The sequence below is a fragment of the Centruroides vittatus genome, unplaced genomic scaffold (assembly GCF_030686945.1).
Source record: "Centruroides vittatus isolate TY-2023 unplaced genomic scaffold, ASM3068694v2 contig_876, whole genome shotgun sequence".
NCBI classification, from domain to species: domain Eukaryota; kingdom Metazoa; phylum Arthropoda; class Arachnida; order Scorpiones; family Buthidae; genus Centruroides; species Centruroides vittatus.
In genome coordinates this window covers 835,211-860,727 of record NW_027122568.1, presented here as the reverse complement: position 1 = coordinate 860,727, position 25,517 = coordinate 835,211, and the positions used below count along the sequence as shown (strand labels likewise).

Here is a 25,517-nt window from a genome sequence, read left to right as displayed (position 1 = left end):
TTATAGTATTCTTATGAAACATTTTCCATATCAGTTTTACATAAAATAAGCTTTATTTATAAGTATAGTCCTATTCAATTAACTATTAAATGAATATGAGTATACTTTTAGATATTATTGTCATTTTATACATCACAAGTGCCTTCTATTTAGATAATATTAAATTCCCTATATTTCATAAATAAGTTTAATATACACTATTGACATATATGGCATGATAAAATTATCTTCAAACTAAGATTTAACCATGATATTAAATTCCACCTACCTTTAATTTTACAATTTACTTTTTTCTTCTGTTCTTTTCTTCTGTTCTTCTTCTGAAGCTAATGCTTCAGAAATTCTTACATTTGCAGCTAATAACAAAACACTGCTAAAAATTTCTGAAACAGTTCTACACTTTCCATTCATTTGTGAATGCAAATATTTCATAAATTTAAAATTGAATCTTCAATTTCAATTTACTTGTTAGATCTTCTAAATGTTACATAATCCAATGAATCATTCCAGCTTTATACAAGAGTAATTTCTTGTTCTTTGTAAATAGGTTTTAAAATTGCAAAGACAATAATGTAACAGGCGACAAGTACATACTATTTATTCTTTCAACTTTTCTCTTCATAACTGTCATAAAATTATCCATTAAAATCATCTGGAAATTATTTTATAAAATTATTCCTTTCATAATAATACCATTATTAACAAAAATAAAAAAAATAAAAAAAAATAACAGAAAAATTAACTTTTATCTATATTGAGCATATTTCATTACTTAATAACTAACAATTTTATTTCACATTTTTACTTCAGAAAATTGTTTCCCCCCTCATTAAATATCAAACTAAAATTCTGATATTTAATTGTGTAAAGATTTACTTATTTATTATTATTTTTTTTTATTTCAAATAAAAGTATTATTTATAAGCAAATACAGTATAGCATCGATTATCCGACCCCCGATCAACTGTCACATTGGTTAACCAACCGCGTTCTAGTCAGCAAATTTAAATGTCCACTAGTGATGTGGCGCTACAATATTTGGCTGTCTTGGCTACTTTAATATTATTTTTGTTAAATTTTTGCGTGGTTTAGCTGGAAACACTCAAGGATCTAGAATATATTCTAGGACCTTGGGAAACACTGGCTCGACCATGAAAGGAAGGCCAGTATTTAAACCAGGCTTAATTTTCTATTTTTTCTTCATTTCTGTATTTATTTTGTGCAAAATAAAGAAATAATTTAACAATAATTATTATTTTAAAAAAAAATTGTTAGGCTTAACATCGATGAAAATTCAACACAAAGTAGGTTAATAGCGATATACTAATATGCTTATTACATGGGATATATTAATATACTATACTAATAATGCATTTTTTCATACTTTTCGGTTATCCGTTTTTTTTCAGTTATCCGACCAACCTCAGTCCCCAATTGAGCCGGATAATCGATGCTCTACTGTAGTTTACTTTTTATTGTGGAAATTCCAAAATAGACTCTTCATTTAACCAAAATAACATTTAATAATTAAGGATAAAATTATTTCACTTTTATCAGTTTTTTATCTCCACCAGTCATAATTAAATTTAATTCTTGTTCTTTTAAGTACTTTGTATATAACATATTCTCATTTATCATTTTTATTTTCTATACTAAATTATATTTCTTAGCTTGATTTAATTTCCTTGTATGATTCATAAAATCTGCTACATTATCAAAAATTATGTTTTCTGTTAAATATATTAATTTTACTTCCTCTAAATATCAACTACATTACATTTTTGTACTTGGAGGGTGCAAAAGTGTAAGATATAAACAAATAAATTTTATGAATTATATTTTAAAAAAAATTATAGTAGTAAGTTAGAATTCAAAAACTAAGACTATGAAAGAAATGCTTTAATGAAGTATATAATAACAATAGTTATTTTTTGTTATTTCACTCATCATCAGGATGATGAGTGAAATAATTCAAATATTTGTATCTTGTATGATAAATGAATGAAAAAAGTACTTGCTTATAAATCCTCCTTGAAAGCATTTCTCTCATAAAAATTACAATAATTCAAGTTTATATATATATTTTAAATTACAAAGAAGAATAAACAAGATTGTTACTATAGAAATGTACAATAAACCCTCAGTGTTCACTATTGTCAAAAGTCCATTAAATCAAGTGTTTTAAAAACATATATTAATAATGAAATTAAATGTGCAAAATATATTAAAATGTCTAAAATGAGTAAAACTTGTCTAAAATGGAACCCGGATAAAATGGAAAAAATTCTTTGGAATAGAGAAATTTTCCATGTTAAATCTTACTATATGCTAGAAACCTGTCCAATGCAGAAGCAGAAGAGGTTTTTGGTTATTAAGAATGTAACTTAACCTGGATAAAGTGGAAAATTAAGATTCTGCTTGTAGACAAATAGGTAAAAATGCTCCCAAATATAACAATCATAACAGAGCATAACAAACTGTATTCCAAGAACAATTTTGAACCTTAGGGAAATGAAGGTTATGTGACAAGAGTTTTGTTAATATTAGTCTTTGTTGGAAATAACCAAGGACAGAATTGAATATATTTGAAAATCAAACAAGTTTTTAAGAATTAAATTCTTGAGAACAAGCAATGAATGTGATTCATGAAGTCAACAAGACTAGCACAAGTATAGTGCTGTTAATTTGCCTTGTACAGACAAATTAGTAAATATCTAGTACCAAGTATTCAAGTAAATGATTAATTAAGAATATTAAAATTCCTCAAGAAGTCAGATCACTTGGTCTTTATATTACTGTAATGTGATTAGAAATTCTGGCAGCAGAGCAAGACACTAGTTTTTGGGTATTCAAATTGGCTGTTATGTGAGCTCATAAGGATCACATTTGAGAGGTATTTGAATACTTAGTACAGGTTCTTGAGACCAGCAAGAACATTTTGCAATAAAGTAGTTCTCAATTCTTGCATTCAAATATTCCCATCCTCGGCTGGAATCACTTTGCATTAATTTGGATCATAAAGCCAGTAAAGCCAGTAATAGAATTTTTTGTGTGTGTAAAAATGAATTTACTAAAAAAAAATGAATGTTAATTATATGACATTTATTGATGTAGTTTGAAAAAAATATATACTAAAACCTGTTCAAAATAGAAACATGCCAAAAAATACAGTACCTCATGAAATTTTAGTTTATACAGTTTTTACTGTAAAAGTATAAATAAAATAATAGTGTACCAAAAAGTACATTGAATAATTTGTATTCATTGATTTATTGTTCCAACTTTTTAGCACAAATAAAAGAAGCTATAATTTTTTCTACAGGATAAATTTTTGTCCATTAGATCTGAAGTCCATTAAACCGAGGGTTACTGTATTTAAATTATATTAAATAAAAATTTAATTTAATTAAGAAAACATAAAAAGCAAATTTACCAGAAATAAAAAATGATTACTGTTTAAAATAATTATACAGTACTAAATAAACATAAATGTTTTAATTAGAAAATAAAAATTTTGAATAATAAAATATATTTGATATCAATAAATTAGAATCAGATGCAATAAGGTAATTAGCAACTAGTATTATCAAAATGAAAAACTGAAAATTTATATTCATAACTACTAAAAATATATTTAATAATTATTAAAATTAAAAAAATTCTGTATTCCAAATTGTTTGCAGATATGTGAATTAATAGAAATATTGGTAATAAATATATATTTTATTAATTTTTATTCCAATATATTTTGTACATTTTTTTAAGAATAACAAAATTTCTTTGTTTACTAATAGTTTTAAACAAATATTTATTATGTGATGCTAATTTTAAAGTACTTTCTTGATAATTCTATAATGAAAATTATTGCTATTAATTAAGGTTTTTTGATTAAAAAACATACATATAGAAATTTTATATTATTTTATCATAAGCTATTATAAAAAATGAATTTTGCTTTGGAAACACAACAATTTTAATTCCATAGTTCTGATTTCATAAAATTTAAATTAAAAAAAATCAGATTATCTGCTTGTCACTTTATCCAATTAACTACTCTGCAGTGATAAACAGATACATCCGTCAAGGGCAATCGCGTGGCAGTGGAGAATGACATCTATATCTGCAAAGAATTTTTGCGGATATCACCAAAAACTAGCCAAAAAATTACTGCAAAAAAAATTCACATAAAAAAAGGAATTATATGACAATAAAAAAAGGATTTTTCTTTACTAGACATAACTGTTTTAAAAACTTTTTTTTTTTGAAATGGAAACAAGAAAAACACTTGGAAAAATTCTTAAAAAATTTCCCATGTTTATTCTCCACTACATCGTGGTAGCTCCATATCTGACTAACCCACTGTAGAAAGGTTAATGTCAACATTACCTGTCAACATGAATACAACATTAGACAAGTAATTTCAATCCATATGTGTAATTACTAATGTGCACCATGTGTATTATTTTAAAATCCTATTTTATTTTTTTGCTTTAATTTTATTTACTATTTAAAAATAGTGTATGAGATTTAATCAGCTGTTTACATTTTATAGTAACAAGATTTTAAGAAACTCATATTAAAGAAACTTAAAGTTAATTTTTAAAAATTTATATTAAAGAAAACAAATACACAATTTCTTACCTTTTCATTATAGTTGCTTAAAACATCTGTGATATTTTCAATATTTAATTTTAATGAAACAACTGTAGTTTATTCAATAATTAACACATTGAAGAAGCATCATCTAAAATATTCTGAGAGCAGAAAATATAAATATTGAAATATATTTACAAATCTCAATGAACCAATAAATCAGATACTCAATAAATCATACACTGAGTTTATCTTTGAAAACTACCATATTCATGAAAATCATCCAATTTAAAACATTCAAAAATTTCATGATGAAAGAAATAAAATGGATAGCCAAGTTTATTTCTCTTTTATCATTTAGTTTTATACTTCTTAAAATTAATAGAAGATGCAATAACTTTCATTCAGTAAAAGATTTGAAAAAATTATATTTTCCATTAGTTGGTGTTTTTTAATTTTTTCAAACAGTGGCATACCCAACTTGGTAACTTTTTTGCAGCACCCTTACTTCTTTATCAATGTAGAGTTACTGTGCTTTTCATGCTTCTAGTAATATACATAAGAAATGTTATATCACTGCTCAGTACTAAATTTCATTAGCTGAAAACCACTGTCTTAAGTAATAATATTAATACTTATATACTCACACATCTATTGACAATACTTTTACTTAAATTATTTAAATAAATTAAAAAGTTAATGATTACTTTTTCTTTTAATATTTAAAGCAATTTTGGATTAAATTCAATGCAGATATGCTTTACCTAATAAAAACAAAAGTATCCATTAATTTTTGATATATGTGCAATTTATGAAAAAATATAATTGAAATAACTGTAAATGTTTAAAACGGAATCTTTAGTGAGAAAAACTTTTTTCGTTGAAAGTTAAACGGACATAAAATTAAATGGAAAGAGAAATAAAACCAGTAGCCTTATATTTATTTCCTTTATAATTATAAATTTCATCATGAAATTTAAAATTAAATTTGGTTGACAGAATGAATATGATTGTTTCTGCATACAGAGATTTTATTATAAGGTAAAAATAATTTTTGAGTTATTTGAAATATAGTTTATAATATGAAACTTCACTTAATTGATTAGCTTGATATATTATAACATTATAGTAGTGTTTTAAAAGTACTGTGCACATATTATTTATAATATAAAAAAGGACTTGATAATGTTATTTCATGTTCCATTATTGATTGAAAAATGATAAATACAGTAGATGGCTGTGATTGGCTCATGTATTTAAGTGACTCGTACAACACGGATTCATATGACATGGAACTTATCTACCGTGTTATAGGTGGGTCTACTGTATTTACAATATTTCAAATAATAAAAATCAACTTGTTGTTTTAAAAATTATCATCAAGTTCTTTTGTAATTAGTTGTTTTTTTCTGAATTTCTCTCAATGAATTGCTCATATAATGTGTCCATAACTAAAGTTTTGAAGAAAGCTTTTGAAATAAGTGAACAATCTAATTGTTTAAATCACTTTTTGCACCATCTTTAAATTTGCTTTCAAAATTAAGTTTTACAAAACATCACATTTGTACAGAAATTATATAGAAATAAATAGTTTGTAACTAATTGAGAATATAATTCTGAATTTATCACTTTGAATTAGCTAATATCAGCTATACCCATCTAAAATATTAAGTCTAATACTAGCTATAAACAACACTGTAACTAGCATTTCAAGTAGTCTAGGCAAGATTTTATTTTTGGAAATAAAAAGAAAACATATATGAAAGAAATGGGCAGTTAGTTTTTAACTTTTAACCAAAATTGTCATGGAATCAGCACCCCATGGCAGCAAAATTCATAATTTGAAAATGAAAATATAATAATGATAATTTTTTGTTATCTCATTTTAGAGCCCACTTCATCTTGAGTCCTATGTCTGTGTACCTGTCTAGTTATAGCACTGGCTATAACTATTATCATCATAATCATGAATCCTTGAAAAATGACAAGGTGCCAAGGGGTGTCCTTTCATAAGAAACATTGTTTCAAACAATAAACCTTTGTATTTATATTTGTATTTAAACTAAAGATAAACTAATAAGTCAAAACTGCATAAAAGGAAAAAACATAACTGAACAACTTTGCTATCTAGATGTAAATGTTACTAAAATGTGAAGCATGATAATGTCAACTACAACTTATTGGACATATTTTGGACATTCGATTTAAATATTCTATAAGTTAGTTGACCACATGCTATTTTCTCTACTTGAGTTTCATTTTCAAAATATGAAATATATTAATTTCAAATTATTCAAATTTATATTTGATTTGAATTTAATTGTATTTTTTAAACACTAATTTACCATTTTTACTCACATATAAGAAGAGGTTTTTATTCATTTTTCACTGCTTCAGAAACCTAGGTTGTCCTATACATGCAAGTGAAGGATTCTTTGCATGTTTGCAATAATTTCTGTGAACTGTATACACATATTTTTTTACCAGATTACACCCTTTGATGTTTAAAAACAAAACTATTTTATCTGGATTGTTTAAATTGTTCTTGTGTATTGTCAGGAGTAAAGATGAATAGCAATAAAAAAAGCAAAGTTTTTAAATTAAATTCCGAATTCAAATTCCAAAATCACATGGGCGCTTGATATAAGTTTTAATCCATTACCGTGAAAACAGATGATTATTTAGAAATCAGAATTCAGAGAAACTCATAAGTGTGGATTCGACCATGAAGAATTGGCAAAAAAAGGTTCCTGATTGTCCAGCTTTACATGAACAAATTACGTTGTCAATTTTACTAAATTTTTCCATAAAGTTTAAAATACCAGTAATGTTTTTTGGGACAATGTGTACATTTAAGTGCATTTGATAATATTTTATTTGTGATTAAACGAAATAAAATTAAAATTGTATTAAAAAAATCTAATTTTCTTATTTTGATCTTTAAAGTCACACCTTGTCCTATATGCAAGATTGTATTATATGTGAGTAAATACGGTAAATACTTTGATAAAATCAGCATGCTCTAAATGGAATGTACAGTACCATTTGAATAATTAAATATGAATTTCAAGGAAAATAGTATTGAGTTAAAAGTATACAGTAATTTGATTTATTCATGTTCAGACTATATAAGAAGTAAAAATAATGGAAATTAAAATTTTATTTTCATATACATATAAAATTCTTATAAGTATTACCTCATTAGTTTTATCTATGAAGCTGAATCACTTGTCATATTACTTATCAAATAAGCCAGATTTATTATTGGGCTTGATTATTTGATTAGCTGAATCTCATATCATTTGCCAATTTCAATTAATTAAAAGAGAAATATAGTATTTTTCATAAAATTCATAAAGTTTACTATATCAATGCAACTAAAAGTCCTTTACAAACAAGATTGCAATAAGAAAAAAAGTAATAATAAAAGTTTTAAAATTAGTGTTTAAGTTAAAATTTTAAATTTGTGGAATAATTTGTGAAATTTTAGTGCAGTGTGATTTCATTTTATGTAATTATGTAATTATGTATGTAATTATGTATGTATGTATGTATGTATGTATGTATGTGTGTGTATGTATGTATATATATATATATATATTTCAGTTTATATATAGTGTAAAGCAAAACTGCATATCATTTCTCTCCATTTGTAAAAATTAATAGAAAAATTTCTACACATAGAGTATCAGATATATATGTTAATAATGTTTCATAAAGCATTTCTTGACAAAAAATTTTTTTTTCTATGTTAATAATAATACTAAAGAAAAAAGTTAAAGGAGTAAGAAAAAAGGAAGAGAAAATGTGATATTACCAAAAAGTAGAATACTGACAATTGGCAATGCTAAAAACATGAAGAAAATCAATTTACTTTTCAAAAGTAGATAATTCAATATACTGTAGGCAGTGTGATTCTCAACGCTGTTGTTTATCCCTTTTATCTTTTTTTATGGAAAAAATATAACTTCAGAAAACAATTCCTTAACCTCTATTTCACAAAAATGCATTTTGACCTATTCTTTTAAGAATGTTCCTTCTTAGTTGATAAAAGGTTACATAAAATAAGATACATACAAAACTTTTATCAACTGAGAAGGGCCGTTCTTAAGGTAATAGATGAAAATGCATTTTGTAAAATAAAGATGAAGGTGTTGCCTTCTAGTGTCATGTTTTTTCCATAAAAAAGGGAAAAGGGATAAACAATAGTGTTAATAATTACACTGTTTATAATATGTTAAATTCAAGATTATCCTCCATTGTTTTTTGTGGATTAAATAGATAATTCAAATAAATTTGAATTTCTCCCGGTATTTAAATTAAAAAGATTTGACTGTATTATAAGTATTTTTAAGAATAAGTATTTTTGTTTTACCTAACAAATATGAGCTCTTCTGTACTCATTATCAGTACAGTTTTTACAAGTACAGTACGAGTAACAAAAATGTGAAATAAAATAAAACTATTTGTCTCTGAAAAGTAGTATTTTTGTATGTCTTTTTGCATTTTATTAAACTGAATGAAACAAAAATATTTGAAGGTCAGTTTTAATTATTTATATTATTTTATCTTTAAGACAAGCCGTCATAGAGCTTGTATAATTGAAATGTACATTATTTTACATGCCATTAAATTTGTATGGCTGTTTCATTTTTAATCCATATATGACAGTGTGAATTTGTAATGTTTTGCATAGTGAGACAAATGAACAGCCTCTAATAAAAAGTTGACTCTGTCGTAAGACTGTTATTTTCCTGAGGTGCGAGAAAGGACCATCAAAGGACTCATTATTGAATAGACTTAAGCTGTATTAATTTTCCAATTATAGACCTGGCAATTTTATCAAATTTGGTATTAATCTTTTTTTTTTTTTTTTTTTTTTTTTTTTTTTTTTTTTTTGGAATAGAATACAGATTTAGAATTTTTAATTTTTAATAATCTATTGTTAAATACAGTACAAGAAAATCTAATATTTTTTCATGAACTTCTAAATCTGTATTGTATTTCTGTATTATTTGAGAATCTTAAATTTTATTTCCTTTCTTGTTGGGATACCAGATATATTCCAATTAGAAAATTCTTGGGAATTCCATAATCCTGCATCTGCAGATGTATAGAATGCTACTGATAATTCAATGTAGTTTTGGATTGCTGAATTACCAGTAGTGTAGGATCCTATACACCTGCAGATGCAGGATTATGGAATTCCCAAGAATTTTCTAATTTAAATTTTATTTATTGTTTGAGATCTGACAAAAATTTGAATCTTGAATTCAAAATTCAGTATCAAAAATGTTACTATTTATAATCGTATGCTAATTTCATAAAAATAATAATGCAAAGATACATTTTTTGTCATTTCTGCTCATACTACAAGTACTTACTAAATGATATACCATTTTACATATTCTTTATCCTTGCTGGATAAAGAAATTATCAAGAAATAGAAGTTAGTGTATTTCTAAGAAGTAAAAAAAGATGCAATTTCTCTTTCTCTCTTTTTTTTTTTTATAAAAAGAAAATATTTCTTTAAAAATTTTGAAGTCATTATTTTTTAGTTGAAACTGTTATTGCTTTTGGACAATCAAATAACCTATAATGAAAGATTATCAGCATCATTATTATTCATGGGATGTGAAAGTGAAAAGAATACTTATTTATATAAGATTGTCTTGGAATTTTGTAAATATTAATAAAAATCATCCACTGAAATTCTTTAAAGCATTATTTTTTCATAATTTTTATTAAAAATCCATTTTTAGATGAATAGCTTCTAGAAAATTCCATCTATTATCTAAAACTGATGCATGAGAAACTTTCAAAACTTTTTCTTAACTATCAATACTAATCTACAATAAAGTTGAGATTACATAATCTACAAAGTTGAGATGATAAAAGCTGCATAAATACCAGCTTGCCTGAACAGAGTTAGAAAATCATTTAATTGCACAAAATAATTTGAATTTGAAACAGAGAGGTTCACAACAGTTCAACATTCTACTGATTGCATTAGTAATGGTTTACTTGTATTCTTATATTTTATTCATATTAAAAATATTTATGTTGCAGAGTTAAAATAGGTATTTTATAAACAGTTTTTTGATTCATATTGTAAAATAAATTATACATGTATTTTTTTTTATAAATAGAAAGCCTTTATGAAAACTATAAAAGGAACATATACAGTGGTGATATTCAGCGGGTTCGCACAGGTTCGGCTGAACCCGTTGTTAAAATTTTCAGTTTTCCAAACCTTGTTAAACACACAGAACAATTCTCAGTGGTTTTGTTTTTTAAAAAAAAATATATTAAAATATACGTATTATACCCTGTAATACTACTAAACTAGAGCCTTATACCCCGTTCGCACGGAGCATTTCAATCTAGATTGTGAGCAAGGTCGGGGACTATGTCTTGGTGCGATCTCTCTCGACCGTTTCAATCTCAACTGGAACGAGGTTTAATCGCGATCGATTCAAGAGAGTTCTTGAAACTAGATCCAGTCATAAGAGAGATCCCACAATCTCACATGCGCGCAAATAATACAAGATGGCTGTGGAACACGTGTCGGGCTATGGACAGCGAAATAAAAAGGATATTGTATTTCGAGAGATGATGGCATCTGTCTATTATCAGCAGTGCCATTCGGGGTGAAAAATTTCTCTGCAAAAAAAAAAAAAAGAAAAAAAAAAGTTGACAGCACTAATATACTATTGTTACCTGGTCTTCGCCCAGGACTCGTTACATTCCAAATACTCCACTTATTATTAGATATATCGCAAGAAAAGGTACTGTATTTATTTCTAGCCAAAACTTCCATTTCGTTTGTCGGTGATTGTCAGGGAAAAATTTTCTGCTAGCAAACCCTTTGTTAACTATTTCGAATATCACCACTGAACATATATATATATATATATCCAGTACATCAAATACATTCTTAACTCCTCTCTAAAATCTTTTAGACTTCAGAGTGAATGAAAATTAACAGAATATAACAGAACATTCATCAACAGTCTAAACTTCAAACAACCTATGAATCTTTACTGGAGTTTAAAAAAAATTTGTTTTGTAAATTTAATGATGAACTTTAGAGGTCTGAATGGACTTGGAAACTGATTTTTTTAAAACTCCAATAAAGCATATTTTTACCTTTAGCTATGTATAATTTATTGAATATTTACACTTTTATAAACAATCAAAACTTGATCCAATCTAGTTTTTGAACTGGTTTAACTCAATAATGGATCATACTAATTTATAATTGTGTACATTTGCAAGGTGTGGCAATACTTTGAATAGTGTACAAGTTTTTAATAATTTAAAAAAAATCTTATCTGATTAGAGTCAAACCATTTTATCATTCATTAATCGAATGCACTACAAGCTTTGATGTAAAAATTAATCATTTTAAATATCCGACATTTGACTTTAGGAGTAGCATATATAATAATAATCATCACTAAGTAAATCCACCATTATTATTTGTAATATATATAAAATTAGCAAAAATATTTATAATGATAGAAGCCAAAAATAAAATTTGAAAATTAAAATGAATTATTTCACAAATATAAAATAACTGAAACAATCCTAATTCACTATTCTGTTGATAATATTTAATCAAACTTCAAAAGATATTAAAAATATTAATAGGTAGATCATATAAATATTAGAATTTCACTTTTAAAAATTGTTTAAATTGCATACAGATTGAAAACATACTTAAAAGAATTACGCATTGAAATCTTATACTCTGCTGCACAGTTTCAAAAGAGAGTGAAATATAATAAATAGCTAATAGTAAATAAGAGAGAGTAAACTGTAAAAAAAGACTTATTTTTACTTAATATAAGACAATCTGAAACCAATTAATACTGAAAAGCATCATGTATAATCATGACTATTAAAAGATTATTTCATAATTATTAAAAAAAACTATTTTATTTTTTCAATTAATAAACTAAATTTATTTTTAAAAAGTTATGCTTGTATTTAACAAAATACTTAAAATTTATAATTAACACATAATTAACTATTTTCATAACATTCTTTATAAAGGTAATCTTACCTGGAACTATACCTTGATCTGATGAAGTAGAAAGATCATCAGCATCAACCTTAAAAGAGTTATACCCATCAATACCATGCATTACACCACTAGCAGGATCCTAGAAGAGTTTATGTATAAATCAGTCCTTTGTTAATTAATTATTTGCATATTTTGTAGGAGAATTCTTCTGAATGTATTTCAAATTTCCCATTTGAAAATTATCACAATATTCATGCATATCATTGCAATATGAATGAAATATTTCCAACTATAATTTTCTTAAGTCCATATAGTTTAAAAGATTACATTTCTCATTACAAATATTATATATTGATTTTTCAACTTTTAAATTAAAATTATTTATTTTGTAAAATATAACTAATAACACTATAAACTAATGTTATATATAATACAGTGGAATTTGGATAATTCAAAGTTGAAGAGACTGTAAAAAATTCAATTATTAAAAACATGTAAATAAAATATACCATAACAATAAATTAAGAATTATATTACACTACAGTAAAGTACAAGTACTCTACTATTACATTACAGTTTTTAATACATATGGTCCTTTTGTCAATTTTTTTTTAAAGAAGGGAAATTTTGAATGGTTGAACTGATTGTTGATGAGAATGAGTGGGTTTGGACACAGGTATGATGGCAAGACAGAATATAGTACAGTATATACAGTCAAACCTGTTTTTATGTGGGGGATAGGGACCGCATTAAAAAAAAAACGCATAAAAAAATCGCACGAAACTTCACAAATGGCTGTAAAAAATAGTTTTCGCAACACAATTAAAAAAATATTTTTTTATGCGGTCAACAGGGACCGCATAAAAAAAGTCTCACATAGAAAATAACTCAAAACCGTACGAAATACACTTTATTGACAACAGATGTCAGCACTTGACTGCATCGTCTGGTCTATCGTCTGTTTTACATATTTTTGTCCAGGTGGTGTTTTGTTGACTTAAAAAGTAAATTATTTCATTTTTCGCATATTCATGCAATAATATTACTATAATAAGTGCATTTATGCTATAATAAGTTTATTTAGCTATAATAAGTCAACGTGAGACATGACGAATTGCATGAGACTAGTCGCCAACTATACCACACAAATAAAAAATCGCACAAAAAAAACCCGCACAAATTAAAAATTTGCATTTAAAAAATCGCATATAAAAAGAGCGCATAAAAACAGGTTTGACTGTATATGTAGGCATAGGAGTATGTAGAAAATTATATCATACCCATAAACAGTTTAATATACAATTAAACCAATAAAGTACAAACATAAATGCTGTTAATGTTGCCAGTATTTTAAGAACTAAAATCAGAGAAATTGTAATGAAAGTCAACTAATTTATTTAGCCACTCCAAAAGCTGTACAGTATCATCTTTTTATAGATATTGCATAGTACAGTATTCAAACATGCTAAGAAGTGTACTCATACTTATTGGTTATCTACTTCAAAATAAAAATAAATTAAATGATTTAGATGTAACCATACTGGTTAGTCACAGCTCTTACTGGGAATGATTTAACTGTCCACTTAATATGCCCTCCATGGCATTCAGCTGGCTATTGATTTATCCTGGCATGGTGTATATATAAATTTATTGGGTTAATGGATATTTATATTTATTAATTAAGTGATTGGAAATTTCAGATATTTTTTCCCATGCTCTCTGGTTTGCTCTCATTCTCAATCTCCACTTCAAAGCTAACAGGAAAATTTTTAAGTTGAGGCTAAGAAATATGTTGGATATTGTATTCTGGAATTTCCCAATTAATCTAACCAACATTAGGGGCTAAAGAAACATTTAATTTCATTATTGCAGGTAATTTTTTTTAAACTTTTCACAATTTTACTTCTAATCAAAAAAGTTTGAATTAATTAAAGAGGGTTTTTTACATTATTACTTTTACAGGAACCTCAAGGATCCAGAGGAAATGTTTGAATTATCCACATTCTACTGTATATAAACATACATGTTTGTTAAATTCTTGTTATTGTTAACAAATTCAGAACATACATTAATAATTTATTTTAATTAATTTAAAATATCAAACACAACAAAAACATTTTTTCTCATATTTTACGTAAGAATGTACTTTCCTAGAAACAAATAGTAAAATAAATTCTGTATATAAATATTTCTATGACAATAAAGAATTTTATTTTTAACTATAAGCAAATAAATTTATATATTATTATGATAATGATATAAGTTGACATCTAAATATCATATTCAAAATTTGTTCTTTTCATTCAAATTAAACAATATTTGTCCATTGATAAAAGCTAAGTGAAAATCAGGGAAAAATCACTCAGTTAAAAGAAACAATAAATAAATAGAAAGAATATTCCAACAATATTCCTACATATAAATGAAAAATTCCATTCAATGATGGCAATATTTAATACTTCAAACAAACAATAAAATAAAAATTGTTCAGTATTATTACTGAAAGCCAGCTATATTTTCATGAAATAAATAATTTCATAAATAATTCCCAAGGATTCAGAAACCTTAGAGCCTCTTTATTATTTAAAAATGTTTTTGAACATAAAATTTCCTAAAACATCTGTTGTTATTTTCTAAAAATAGAAAAATCATATAGAATTATTGTTTTTTGGTAAAATAATATATTGAATTAAATCATAATGTAGTTGTGATAAGTTTAAAAAAAGACACTCCAATAGCCAGAGGTACATCAAGATTATTTTGAGTTAAATTCTTCTAGTTTGTATTTTGTTTTATCTGAGAAAAATCTAAATTATATTAATTACTTTCATAAAAGTAGATTTTTGAATAAAATCAAAAATAATTAATATAAAAATCTTGTATGTATTATCACAAATGCATCATCATTGTCATCGTCGTCATCGTCATCCAGCATGAGATACATTTGTGTCTTTCCAATTTTTGTAATTTTTGTTTACATTAAGTTTTCTTCTTTCTTTAAACAAAGTATAGTAAGCCCTGATTTTACAAAGTAGTTCCCAACAGCACATTGCTCACAAGACTTAATTGTTTATAAATTGAGGAAAAACTGTAATGCATTTAAATTAAATCAGTTCCTTCAGTATGAAAATTGACTACTAAATGTTAATAATTTTTCAATTTTAATAAATAGTTATGGTTATTTTATAATTAATTTACATAAATTATATTTATAATTAAAATGAGACAAAAGTTATAAATTTAAAAAATTTTTTGAAAACAGTGGCATAATGAATTTAATTTGATGGACTTTGGAGTGAGAGTTATGTAGATTGACAGGTTTCAAGTTTATTAGGCCTTTTTCTTATCTCCTCTTAACTTGTTCTAGCAAGTTAAAGGCATGGTTTGAGAGCATTTGTACAGTTCTTTGGATGGAAGAACTTCATTTCTAGTCAAGATCCTGATCATAAAGAGATTCACAGGTAGTTTGTATCTATGTTAAAGCTCCTTTGAGTGAGTTTGTGATGAGAGCCCTGAGTGGTACCTTTTCCTGAATTTCTATTTCCTCTTTAGAAAGTTGTGTTGGCAACTTAAATTTTCCATTGAAACTGGTTCTCCTTGATTTTCTATCAACCGATTGACATCATCAATGTCAACTTTTTTTGCCATTCCTTAAACATCTTCAGTTGTATTTGAAACAGGCTTAAATCCAGAAAAGTCAGAAACCTCATCATGCCACCAGACAACATTCATACGTGACTGTTAAACTTCTTCCCAAGTTACAAAATTGTAAGAACTTTCAACAGTATATCAAATTTTAACATTGTGAATTTATGTATGATTTTTTGAAATGAAAAACCCATCTTATTTGCCAAAATAATTTTTTCTGCCAGTCTCTTTATTTCTTCCATTAAACAATGACAAACATGATTATTGTTTGAGTTACAAAAATGTTCTTTTGATTCATATCTATTTACAGCACTAATAATCTTTCCATTTTTTTCCTATTATTTCACTTGTACATGCTATATCTTACTACTATATCTTGATACTATTATTTGTAAGTTTGCCAACTTTTAGGAGGAAATCAGTCAATTCCGCATCAAGATGTGGGGCTGTTCGTAGTGGATGGTAGTGCTGGAGGCAAAAATGACACACATCCTTACAACAAAACCGTTTATTATTGTTGTAAAATGTTTTTTTAAATGTTTCCATTTGCATGGTCTAAAACAGTACACACATTCTTAAGTCTACAGTTACATAACACACTTGACACGTGTGACAATTCTGTGGACTGTACATCGATGCTCGATAACATAAACACACCTGATACATGTTAAAATTTTGTTTAATCATATATCAAACTTAACAATTACAGTAAACTATTGCTTACACGAATGTTGACAGGCAGTTCGATGTCAAAAGAACGTTCCAAGAATTTTGTCACTGTCTAAGAAAACAAAGAGTTCGCTCGTTGGCTGCTCCTTGTTCAGAGGTTTCCTAATGGCCCCAGGGCAGATATGATGATGATGGTAATGATGCAGTTCGTTGTTGAGACGGTGACTCGTCAAACTTGGGTGATGGGACACAAGAGACACAGATTCATAGCATGTACAATAGGTAAAAATCGGCTGGCGCGTTGACTAACCGTTTGCAGGTGCACAGTTTACAGAAAGTGATTTTGTCCTTGAAGATGGGGGATTATATCAATCTCTGTCTTTCAATCAGCCATTCTGATTGGGTGATCTTCCTCATCTGCACCTTCAAAGTGGCTGGTCCCTCATTACTAAGCATAACAGGACTCTTACCTGGAGTGCGGGAGAGGTGAACTCTATCTTTCAATCAGAAATGGACAGCATTCCTTTCATGATTTCAGAGTCTGCATCACCGTTTTAATATAAACAAAGGGGTGTCCGACTACAAACTTTTTTTTTCTTTGCCTTTTTAAGCAATTAAATATTTCTCTGGATCAACTAATTCTCACAAAATTCATGATGGTTCGGACCTGACCGGGACCTCACATATTGAAACTGTAGAAGATGCCAATTTTAATGCTTCAATACATTAAAATAACACTCACTTAATTCAATGCATCAAATAACTTCCAATTTTTCTCGAATAGTGAGTGATTTTCTTCTTCAGACAAAAAAGATTTTCGTCTTCAGCAAATTTTGAAGAAATTTTTAATTTATTGTTTAAATACAGATATATTAGTAAAACTTCATTTTTCTAGTAATCCCTACAAAAGATCACATTTTTTGAAACAAATTTTTTGTAATCACCCAAAATACCACAAAATATAAAACAAAAACAGTTGGCAAGTCATTAAAATAGTTACTAATTCCTTTAAAAAAAAATATTGTCAAATCTGTTAATAATCACAATATTACACTGTTGACATATTATGTTCATGCTTTTTATCTTTGTCTTTCTTCTTTTGTCATGTTTTTAAATTTTTGCTAATGATTTTGAAATGTTCATTAATGCGAATCTTTATATCATGAAATGGAGAATGGACGTTTTATTCATTTAATTTCACATACATCAATTTTTTCTCCAGTTTCTCTCTTAAGTAAACAAGAATTTGCTGATCTCTCAATCATAAGAGAAAGCTGAAAATTCTACTCATGAAATAAAATTTGAATCCAATTACAGTATCAATAGTGTGGATGTGTCCAGCTAGTAAACACTTGCTAGTTTTGCTGAGATGCTTTCAGTAGCGACTCAGCATATATTGCTATTTGTTCACTTAGATGAATTTGCTGTAGTTAGCAAAACTGTCAAAAGAAATGCTTTGTTTTAGAATTTTTTTGTTACGGCTATAGTCTGATAAGAATTTTATATATATATATATATATTGGGCTTTGGGTTTTTTTAAAACAAGAACTTTGTCATTAGCCACACTGAAGCACAAAAATCAATGTCAAATAATTAAATTTCTTGAAACAAGAAGAGCAAGAAGAGACTAAACAAAACAAATTTTACTGCTATAAAAAAATAAAGAATTTAAGTACAAAAAACAAACACTTTTAAGATGACAAAAAATTACTGATTTTTTTAAAGTACAAACACATACATGTGCATCTTGTATTAAAAATTTTCAGTTTCTTGTAAATGCATATAAATACTGTACAATACTACTTATAAACACTGTAAATGTAAAACACACTGAATTACTTTAGCTCAGATATATAGAGTTTGAAGTTACTAGGGTTGCCAACTTTCTCAGATAAGAAAAAATTGTTTGATATATTGTATGAACAGCAGTGAATTAAGAGAGATTTAATTCCATAATATAAATGACAAAAAGCAGAATGTATAATATAATGCTAAACATAGAAAAATGATACTATTATAAAAAAAAAACTTATAGATATTTTAAAATGAAGGAGATTTTATAGTTTTATGAAATAATATATATATTTATGAATTTCAAAATACTGTAAACTAAAAATAATATTGAAGTATAATTGTCTGATAATTAATAACACAAGTAACTCTGTCATTTTAAATTTTTACTTAAAATATATATATATATATATATATATATGTCGCAGGGATATGATAAAAGTGGGGATTTGGTCAAATTCCTAAGGGAGATGATCAATTTACTGAAGATGTTAAATTGACAATTCTATAGTCATTTCCCTAAAAAAATAAGTGATTTGATCAAATCCCTGTACTGTTTTAGTGAAAAGATAAAGTACTGTTAATAGAATCAAAAACAGAAGCAGTTGACAGCAAAGTAAAACTACATTGTGTTGTTTGTGGAACAGAATCTACTGGAGCCCATTCATGCTACATTTGTAAAAATCCTGCACACGCAATATGTGGAAATAGCGTAGGAGAAGAAGGATATGGATCAAAAATTTTATGCTACTTATGCCAAAAAGAAAAGAAAATTATAGATCAAAGGGAACATGCTACAAAATACCTAAAAATAGTTTTGCAAAATACCTAAAAAGTTTTTCATTGAAGAAATTTAAGGATGTGTTAGTGAATTCCACAGTTTTGGTTGATGTACCTAAAGTAGATAGAGGTCCATTAGATGAAAATAATATTACAGGGATAGTATTAGATAAAAAGTGGTTTATACCAAAGTGGTACTTCAGCTGGCATTATAAAAGATTGGCTTCCTAGAAACGCTCTTCAAATAGCTACAACCATATTTACTGAAACCGTCCCACAGATAAAGCTAAGTTTGAGAGAAATTGCTGGAAAATTATCTTTATTTGGAGGTCAAGGGTTTAAGAAATGTTCCTGTAAAAAATCTAAGGTACAATGCAAAACAAATAGATGTGCCTGTAAAAAAATAATGTCCTCTGTAACTCCAAGTGCCACAAATCTACAATGGGTTTCAAGAAAAATAAATAAACTTGGAATTATCTCTATCTTTTCATATAAGTACTTCTTACTTTGTTGATTCGTTTTTTGTCATTTCATGAAACCAGTTTAGAGATTTGATCAAATCACTTCATTTAATTAGGGAAATGTCAATATCGAACCTTTATTTTAACATCTTCAGTAAATTGATCATCTCCCTTAGGGATTTAACCAAATCCCCACTTTTATCATATCCCTGTGATATATATATTTAAATTTAATAATTCAGCAAAAAATAAAAATTTCAAAACATAGTAAAATATATAATTAAATTTTTTAGCAATTTCATAAAATAAATTAATTTTTATTACTTCATTGTCATTGTAAAGAAAATATGTTGAAAATATTTATATTAAAAATACTAATGTATAATATAACTTGGTAAGAAATAGTTTAATGTTAATACTAAAGTTTTAAGTTGAAAAATACTTTTATAACTTTAAAACACTAAAAAATTATTTTACTATATTAGAGTTAACTATTTACTTCTTACCAAGTTTTTATTTTGTCTACCAAAAGAACAACCAAATGTTATTTTCTTTCAAACTGATTTATACAATAAACTCTCTATGAAACTCTATTATGTTTGCTTAAAAAACCATAAAATAAATAAGTTATGTAAAATTTATTATAATTAAAAAAATATTTTAAAATTTTATTTTAATATATATAAAAATTATATTCATAGAATAATAATAATAATAATAATAAATTTTATCAAAACAAAATATAAGTAAAAAAGAAAAACCAAGAGTATAGAAAATTTTATGTTAAAAAAAAAAACACAAACTTGTAATTTTAGGTTATTTGTTCTATAATTTTATCATTTCAGAACAAAATTTTATTAATAGTGCTAAATGTACAAATAAATTATTTTAATGTGGATTTAGAATTAAATTTCTTCATCAAAATTATCAGAATAATTTAATTCAAAATAAATAGTAGTCCTAACTTAAAGGGGGGGAAAAAAAACATAGATAATTTTTATTGCACTATGATTTAAAGTAAATAGAGATAGTTGCTATTATAATCACCTTCATTCAATTTCACTTAAAATGCATAACCATAGATCATGATATGCATTCAGTTATTCTTATGAAAATTCCTGTGTATTTTTGAAATAGTCATCTTCAAAAACTCATGACTGCTAATTGTTATTAGTAATAAATAACAAACTTAAAATAAATAAATTTTGAAATGTTTTTTATTTTACATAAAAATTATTTTAATATAGAGTTAATATTTTAATAACAACTCATTCATAATTATCACTTAATTTCAATAAATAAATTAATTTTGATCATTAATAAATGATTTAAGAATTAGATAAAATTACTACTACTTTTGATGATAAAATATTCTAGAAAGTATTATTATTTATTATAATATTTTCAGATTGATTTATTATATATGATGATAACAGTACTGAATGAATGTAAATGTATTTAAATTTTAAAGTGAAATATTCTTTAAAATTCATGAAGTTGAAAAATTTTAACTTTTGATTTTGCATGCTATTCATTTAAATATATTCACATCAACTAAATTGAGTTATTCATTTATATATCTGATTAATCAACTTTAATTATTAAAAAGTATTTTTATGACTGACAAATATTGAATTTGGTTGCTTGTAAATTATGTTTTTAACATATAATATATGCTTAATTAAAAGATAAAAACATTTTATTACTTACTACACAAATTTCATTTTACCTTACTTAAAAATTATAAATGCTTTTATCACAAATTAATAGAAATTTTAATTATTATCCAGTATAATACCAAGTTTCATTTAACTGATGTCAATGATGTATCTTTAAGATGTGATATAAAATTACAATGTCAGTTCATACTAATTTATTATATCTATTGTAGATAAATGAAAATATCACAATATCATATAAGAAGCAAATACCATATATCATGAGACAAGTTCTTAGGATGAAAATATCTGTAATTTAGTTTCTCTATATGTTGATCAATGATGGTTAAAATGAATATATCAAAATATTAAATCATACTATAAATAAATTGATTTAGACCACTGCTTTTATAAGATTTTGTTTAGAAATACTATTTTTTTCTTTAAAGCAAAAATATTAACTAAGAGAATTAAGATTTATAAGACTAGCTGTAATAAATATTGTTTGTCTTTAAAGAAAAAGAGCCTTGGAGAAAAGAGAGAATGAAATGAAGAAGAATAGGAAGGAACAGATTAAAAGGCATCAGGACAAGTGGAATTAAAGAGGAGTTTAGTAAATCTGAACAGGACTGAAAGATAAATTGAGAGAGTTTAGTAAGCTAATATCTTTTTATATAATTTTTTCCCTAATGGCACCAGAGCCGGGGGTTGAAGCAACACTGCATAATTATCATGTAGGAAAAAAAGCATATATTTTGTCCCCACATCCTGCAAAGCAACTTTTAAATCAAAGAATGCACTTGGTTATTTTGATTATTACAATTCTATCATCAGCTGCTTCAGCAGAACATTTGTTTAGTGCTCTGTAACTTATTTAAAAATGTACCTTAGATCTACAATGTTTAAGAAATACATGTTATGTTACTTCATGCACATAGAGATAAAGTAGCAAAATTAAACTTAAATGGAATAATGGAAGAATTCATCATTTGCAATGATGACTGAAAAATCGTTTTTGGAAAAATATAATTCAAATATCAAACTTATTTCAAGTTTTATATAGTGTGATATGAATAAAATCACTAAAAATTGACACATAATTATTGATCCAGAATTTAATTACTTTGTTCCAAAATCAGAATTTGTTCCAGCACATCTGTTTTTCCCTCTCAAAAAACTTCAGATCTTATCATTTTTGTTTTCATGTTACCTAATATCTGATCTGCATTCAGCAGAATAAATAATGAAAACAAGTTATTTCTTTTACATAACAAAATTCAAAAATAAGAATTGCAATGGTAATTCATACATTACATAAAACAGAATGAACAGTAATCACCATGGTGAAAAATGAAATGAATCTGTACTCTGCAATTGAAATATGAGAATTATAGTTTATATATGAAAGTCCTGATGTCGACTTGACAGTAAAGAAAAAAGTTGAAATGAGTTCAATAGGATATAAGGAGGAAAATATAAACAGTTGAGATAGAAGGATAACAATACAAGAATGCAAAACAGAATAATGGAATACAAAACTTGGAATACAATTAGCAAAACTATGGGGTGACTACAGTTTCCAAATTCCCAACATTTTGGAACCTTTGGGAATAGAGAATGGGAAATTGTATTTCCTGAGAATTTTTGAGAATTCCATATAATCTTTTATATTTAATCTTTGTTGATGATTTGTAATAATGGGCTCAGCGCCTTTCATACATTATTTTCAGGTCTTGTTTTGAATGTAATTTGGTTAAGTTTTCGTTGTTTTCATTAAGTAAATGCCAACTGACAGTTTTTTGAAATAACTTAATTACTAAGTAATAACTTAGTAATTTAGTAATGCATCAATATCACAAGTAATAACTTGTGATATTGATGCATTTGTAAATGAATGGGTGAAATTATATAAGATAATGTCATCATTTTATTCGAGAATTACAAAAAACTTTGATTCAAAAAAAGTTTGGCTAATTTGAAGTCATGTTTTTTTGGTCACTTGAGTTTTGAAATAATGAGGTTTTATTGTACAGTGGGTGATCAGTTAACGAACAGTTTGGACTGCAAACAAATTGAACAACAAACAGTTTTGCAAAAGATTTTCATGTTTGGACAACAAACACAAGAAGCACCACTGGCATTTAAGATTTGTAAAACTGTATTTTACTGGAATGTTTTAAGGAATGAGACCTTCACAGTTGTATACATAACCTTTTTTGCACTAACTGATTTCTGTTCTTTGAATGTTTTCAAAGAACAGAAATCAGCTAGTGCAAAGTGCTTTTCTGAACTTTTTATTTAAAAAAATTATACTATGGGGTTTAAAAAGAGTGAAGTGTCAAGAACTATGCTCACCATAGAAAAAATGATAGCCAAGAGAATGGGAAGACAATGTCTGATGTTGCTAGGCAGTAGGGCTTTAACAGGTCTATAGTAAGTACAAAAAATCTTAGCTAAGAAAGATGCAATCAAAAAGATTCAAGCAGATAAAGGAGTAACAAAAATCACATCTGAGAAACAAAGATGTCCCATCCATGAAAAAATGGAGAGATTGCTTTTAGTTTATTATTGCATATCAATAAATGTGGTAAGAAATTATATAATTTATTTATTTTGGGGACTCCAGAACAAGTTAATCAAATTCCCATAAAAATCTATGGTAAATCGTTAACTGATTAATGATTTACCATAGATTTAACCGAACTGATCACCCACTGTACATCACAATTGTTAGCCAGAAACAAACCGAATGTGGTTGATAGTATCTGCCATCACATTTTGGAAAGGATTCATTGTGGAGAACCAAAACAGTTTGTATTTACACACATATTTATTCTCACAACCCAGGATTTGACTACAATGTCATATAAGGTAAGCTACCTTAAATTTCTTTAGTTAGTTTACCTGAAGATGACTTTGTAGTCAAATCTTAGGTTGTGAAAATAAATATTTTTCTGTGTAAATGCAAACTTTCTGTTCTTTAGGATCAAATGTGCTCAACATACAAGAACTAAAATTAGCTGGTTATGTGTTATCTGATTCTGTTGCATTTCTGGTGGTGTGTAATATTGTAACACAATGTAAGTATACATAGTGATAAATAAGAAAAATATCCAAAAGATACATTGTGAGTAGTACAGGAAAGAAAGTTCTAGAAGCTGATTTTCTCACTTTCCCAACCAACTTTTCACAGTATTTGGGAACAGGAAAACAAAAAAATTCCCAAAAATGAGTGGAAATTCCTTTCCACCCAAAAACCTTAGGGATGATAATAGTGAAAATGAATTTTATTGCCAATTCAATTTTGTAATGCAAGGTCTAGTAAAGAAGAAAGAGAAAGAGCAAAATCTTATATGCCAATTAAAAGAATATATAAGAAAATCAATAAATCATTCAAGAATGTTTTTGCCAGATACAAGTTTAATTAAATCTTTATTCAAATTTGTTTGGACAATCAAGTTTTTATTAGCATAGTTGACATATAAGAAGACAGCTGTTTTTAAGAAGGAAAGGTATCATTAGCCATTTAGTACTTACTGCTAAAGTATTCATTTTGTAATTCTGGACAATTTATTAAAATCATATTTAATTTGGTAATATTTTTTATTGGTAAGTTTAAAGTTTAAATTTTTTATCAAAAAATGTAAATTATTAATGGTAATCTATTTCTTGTAATTTTAATATTTTATAACAAGAAAAATATTTTTTTATGAAACTGTAAAATGCAACGATGCATTTACATTTTTTTTCTATTCAATGGACTGAAAAGTTAAATATTACAATTATGAATTTCTTGAAGATGACTATAGAAATTTAAAAATTTTTATAGTTTAAAGCTTTAAATAAAGTAATTTTGGTCTTCATATACATTTCATCAATTCAGATATT

General features: G+C 26.1%; 1 protein-coding gene and 1 long non-coding RNA gene across 4 annotated transcripts in view; both read right to left on the bottom strand.

The window, feature by feature from the left end:
* Positions 1-25,517, bottom strand: part of Eip93F (Ecdysone-induced protein 93F) — a 136,269-nt gene that overhangs the window by 37,503 nt on the left and 73,249 nt on the right. The window contains exon 4 of one of the 3 annotated variants that reach the window (XM_067279735.1): positions 12,662-12,761. The exons of 1 other annotated variant lie outside the window; for it this stretch is intronic. In XM_067279735.1, coding sequence (XP_067135836.1) covers positions 12,662-12,761 — 100 coding nt within the window. The remainder of the gene's footprint in view (positions 1-12,661; positions 12,762-25,517) is intronic. One more of the 3 variants, XM_067279736.1, reaches the window with a different exon arrangement.
* On the bottom strand, positions 9,091-9,360 carry LOC136983117 (uncharacterized). Its single transcript, XR_010881984.1, has 2 exons — positions 9,216-9,360; positions 9,091-9,162 (listed from the first exon to the last, which is right to left on the bottom strand). It is a non-coding gene; the product is annotated as an uncharacterized lncRNA (long non-coding RNA).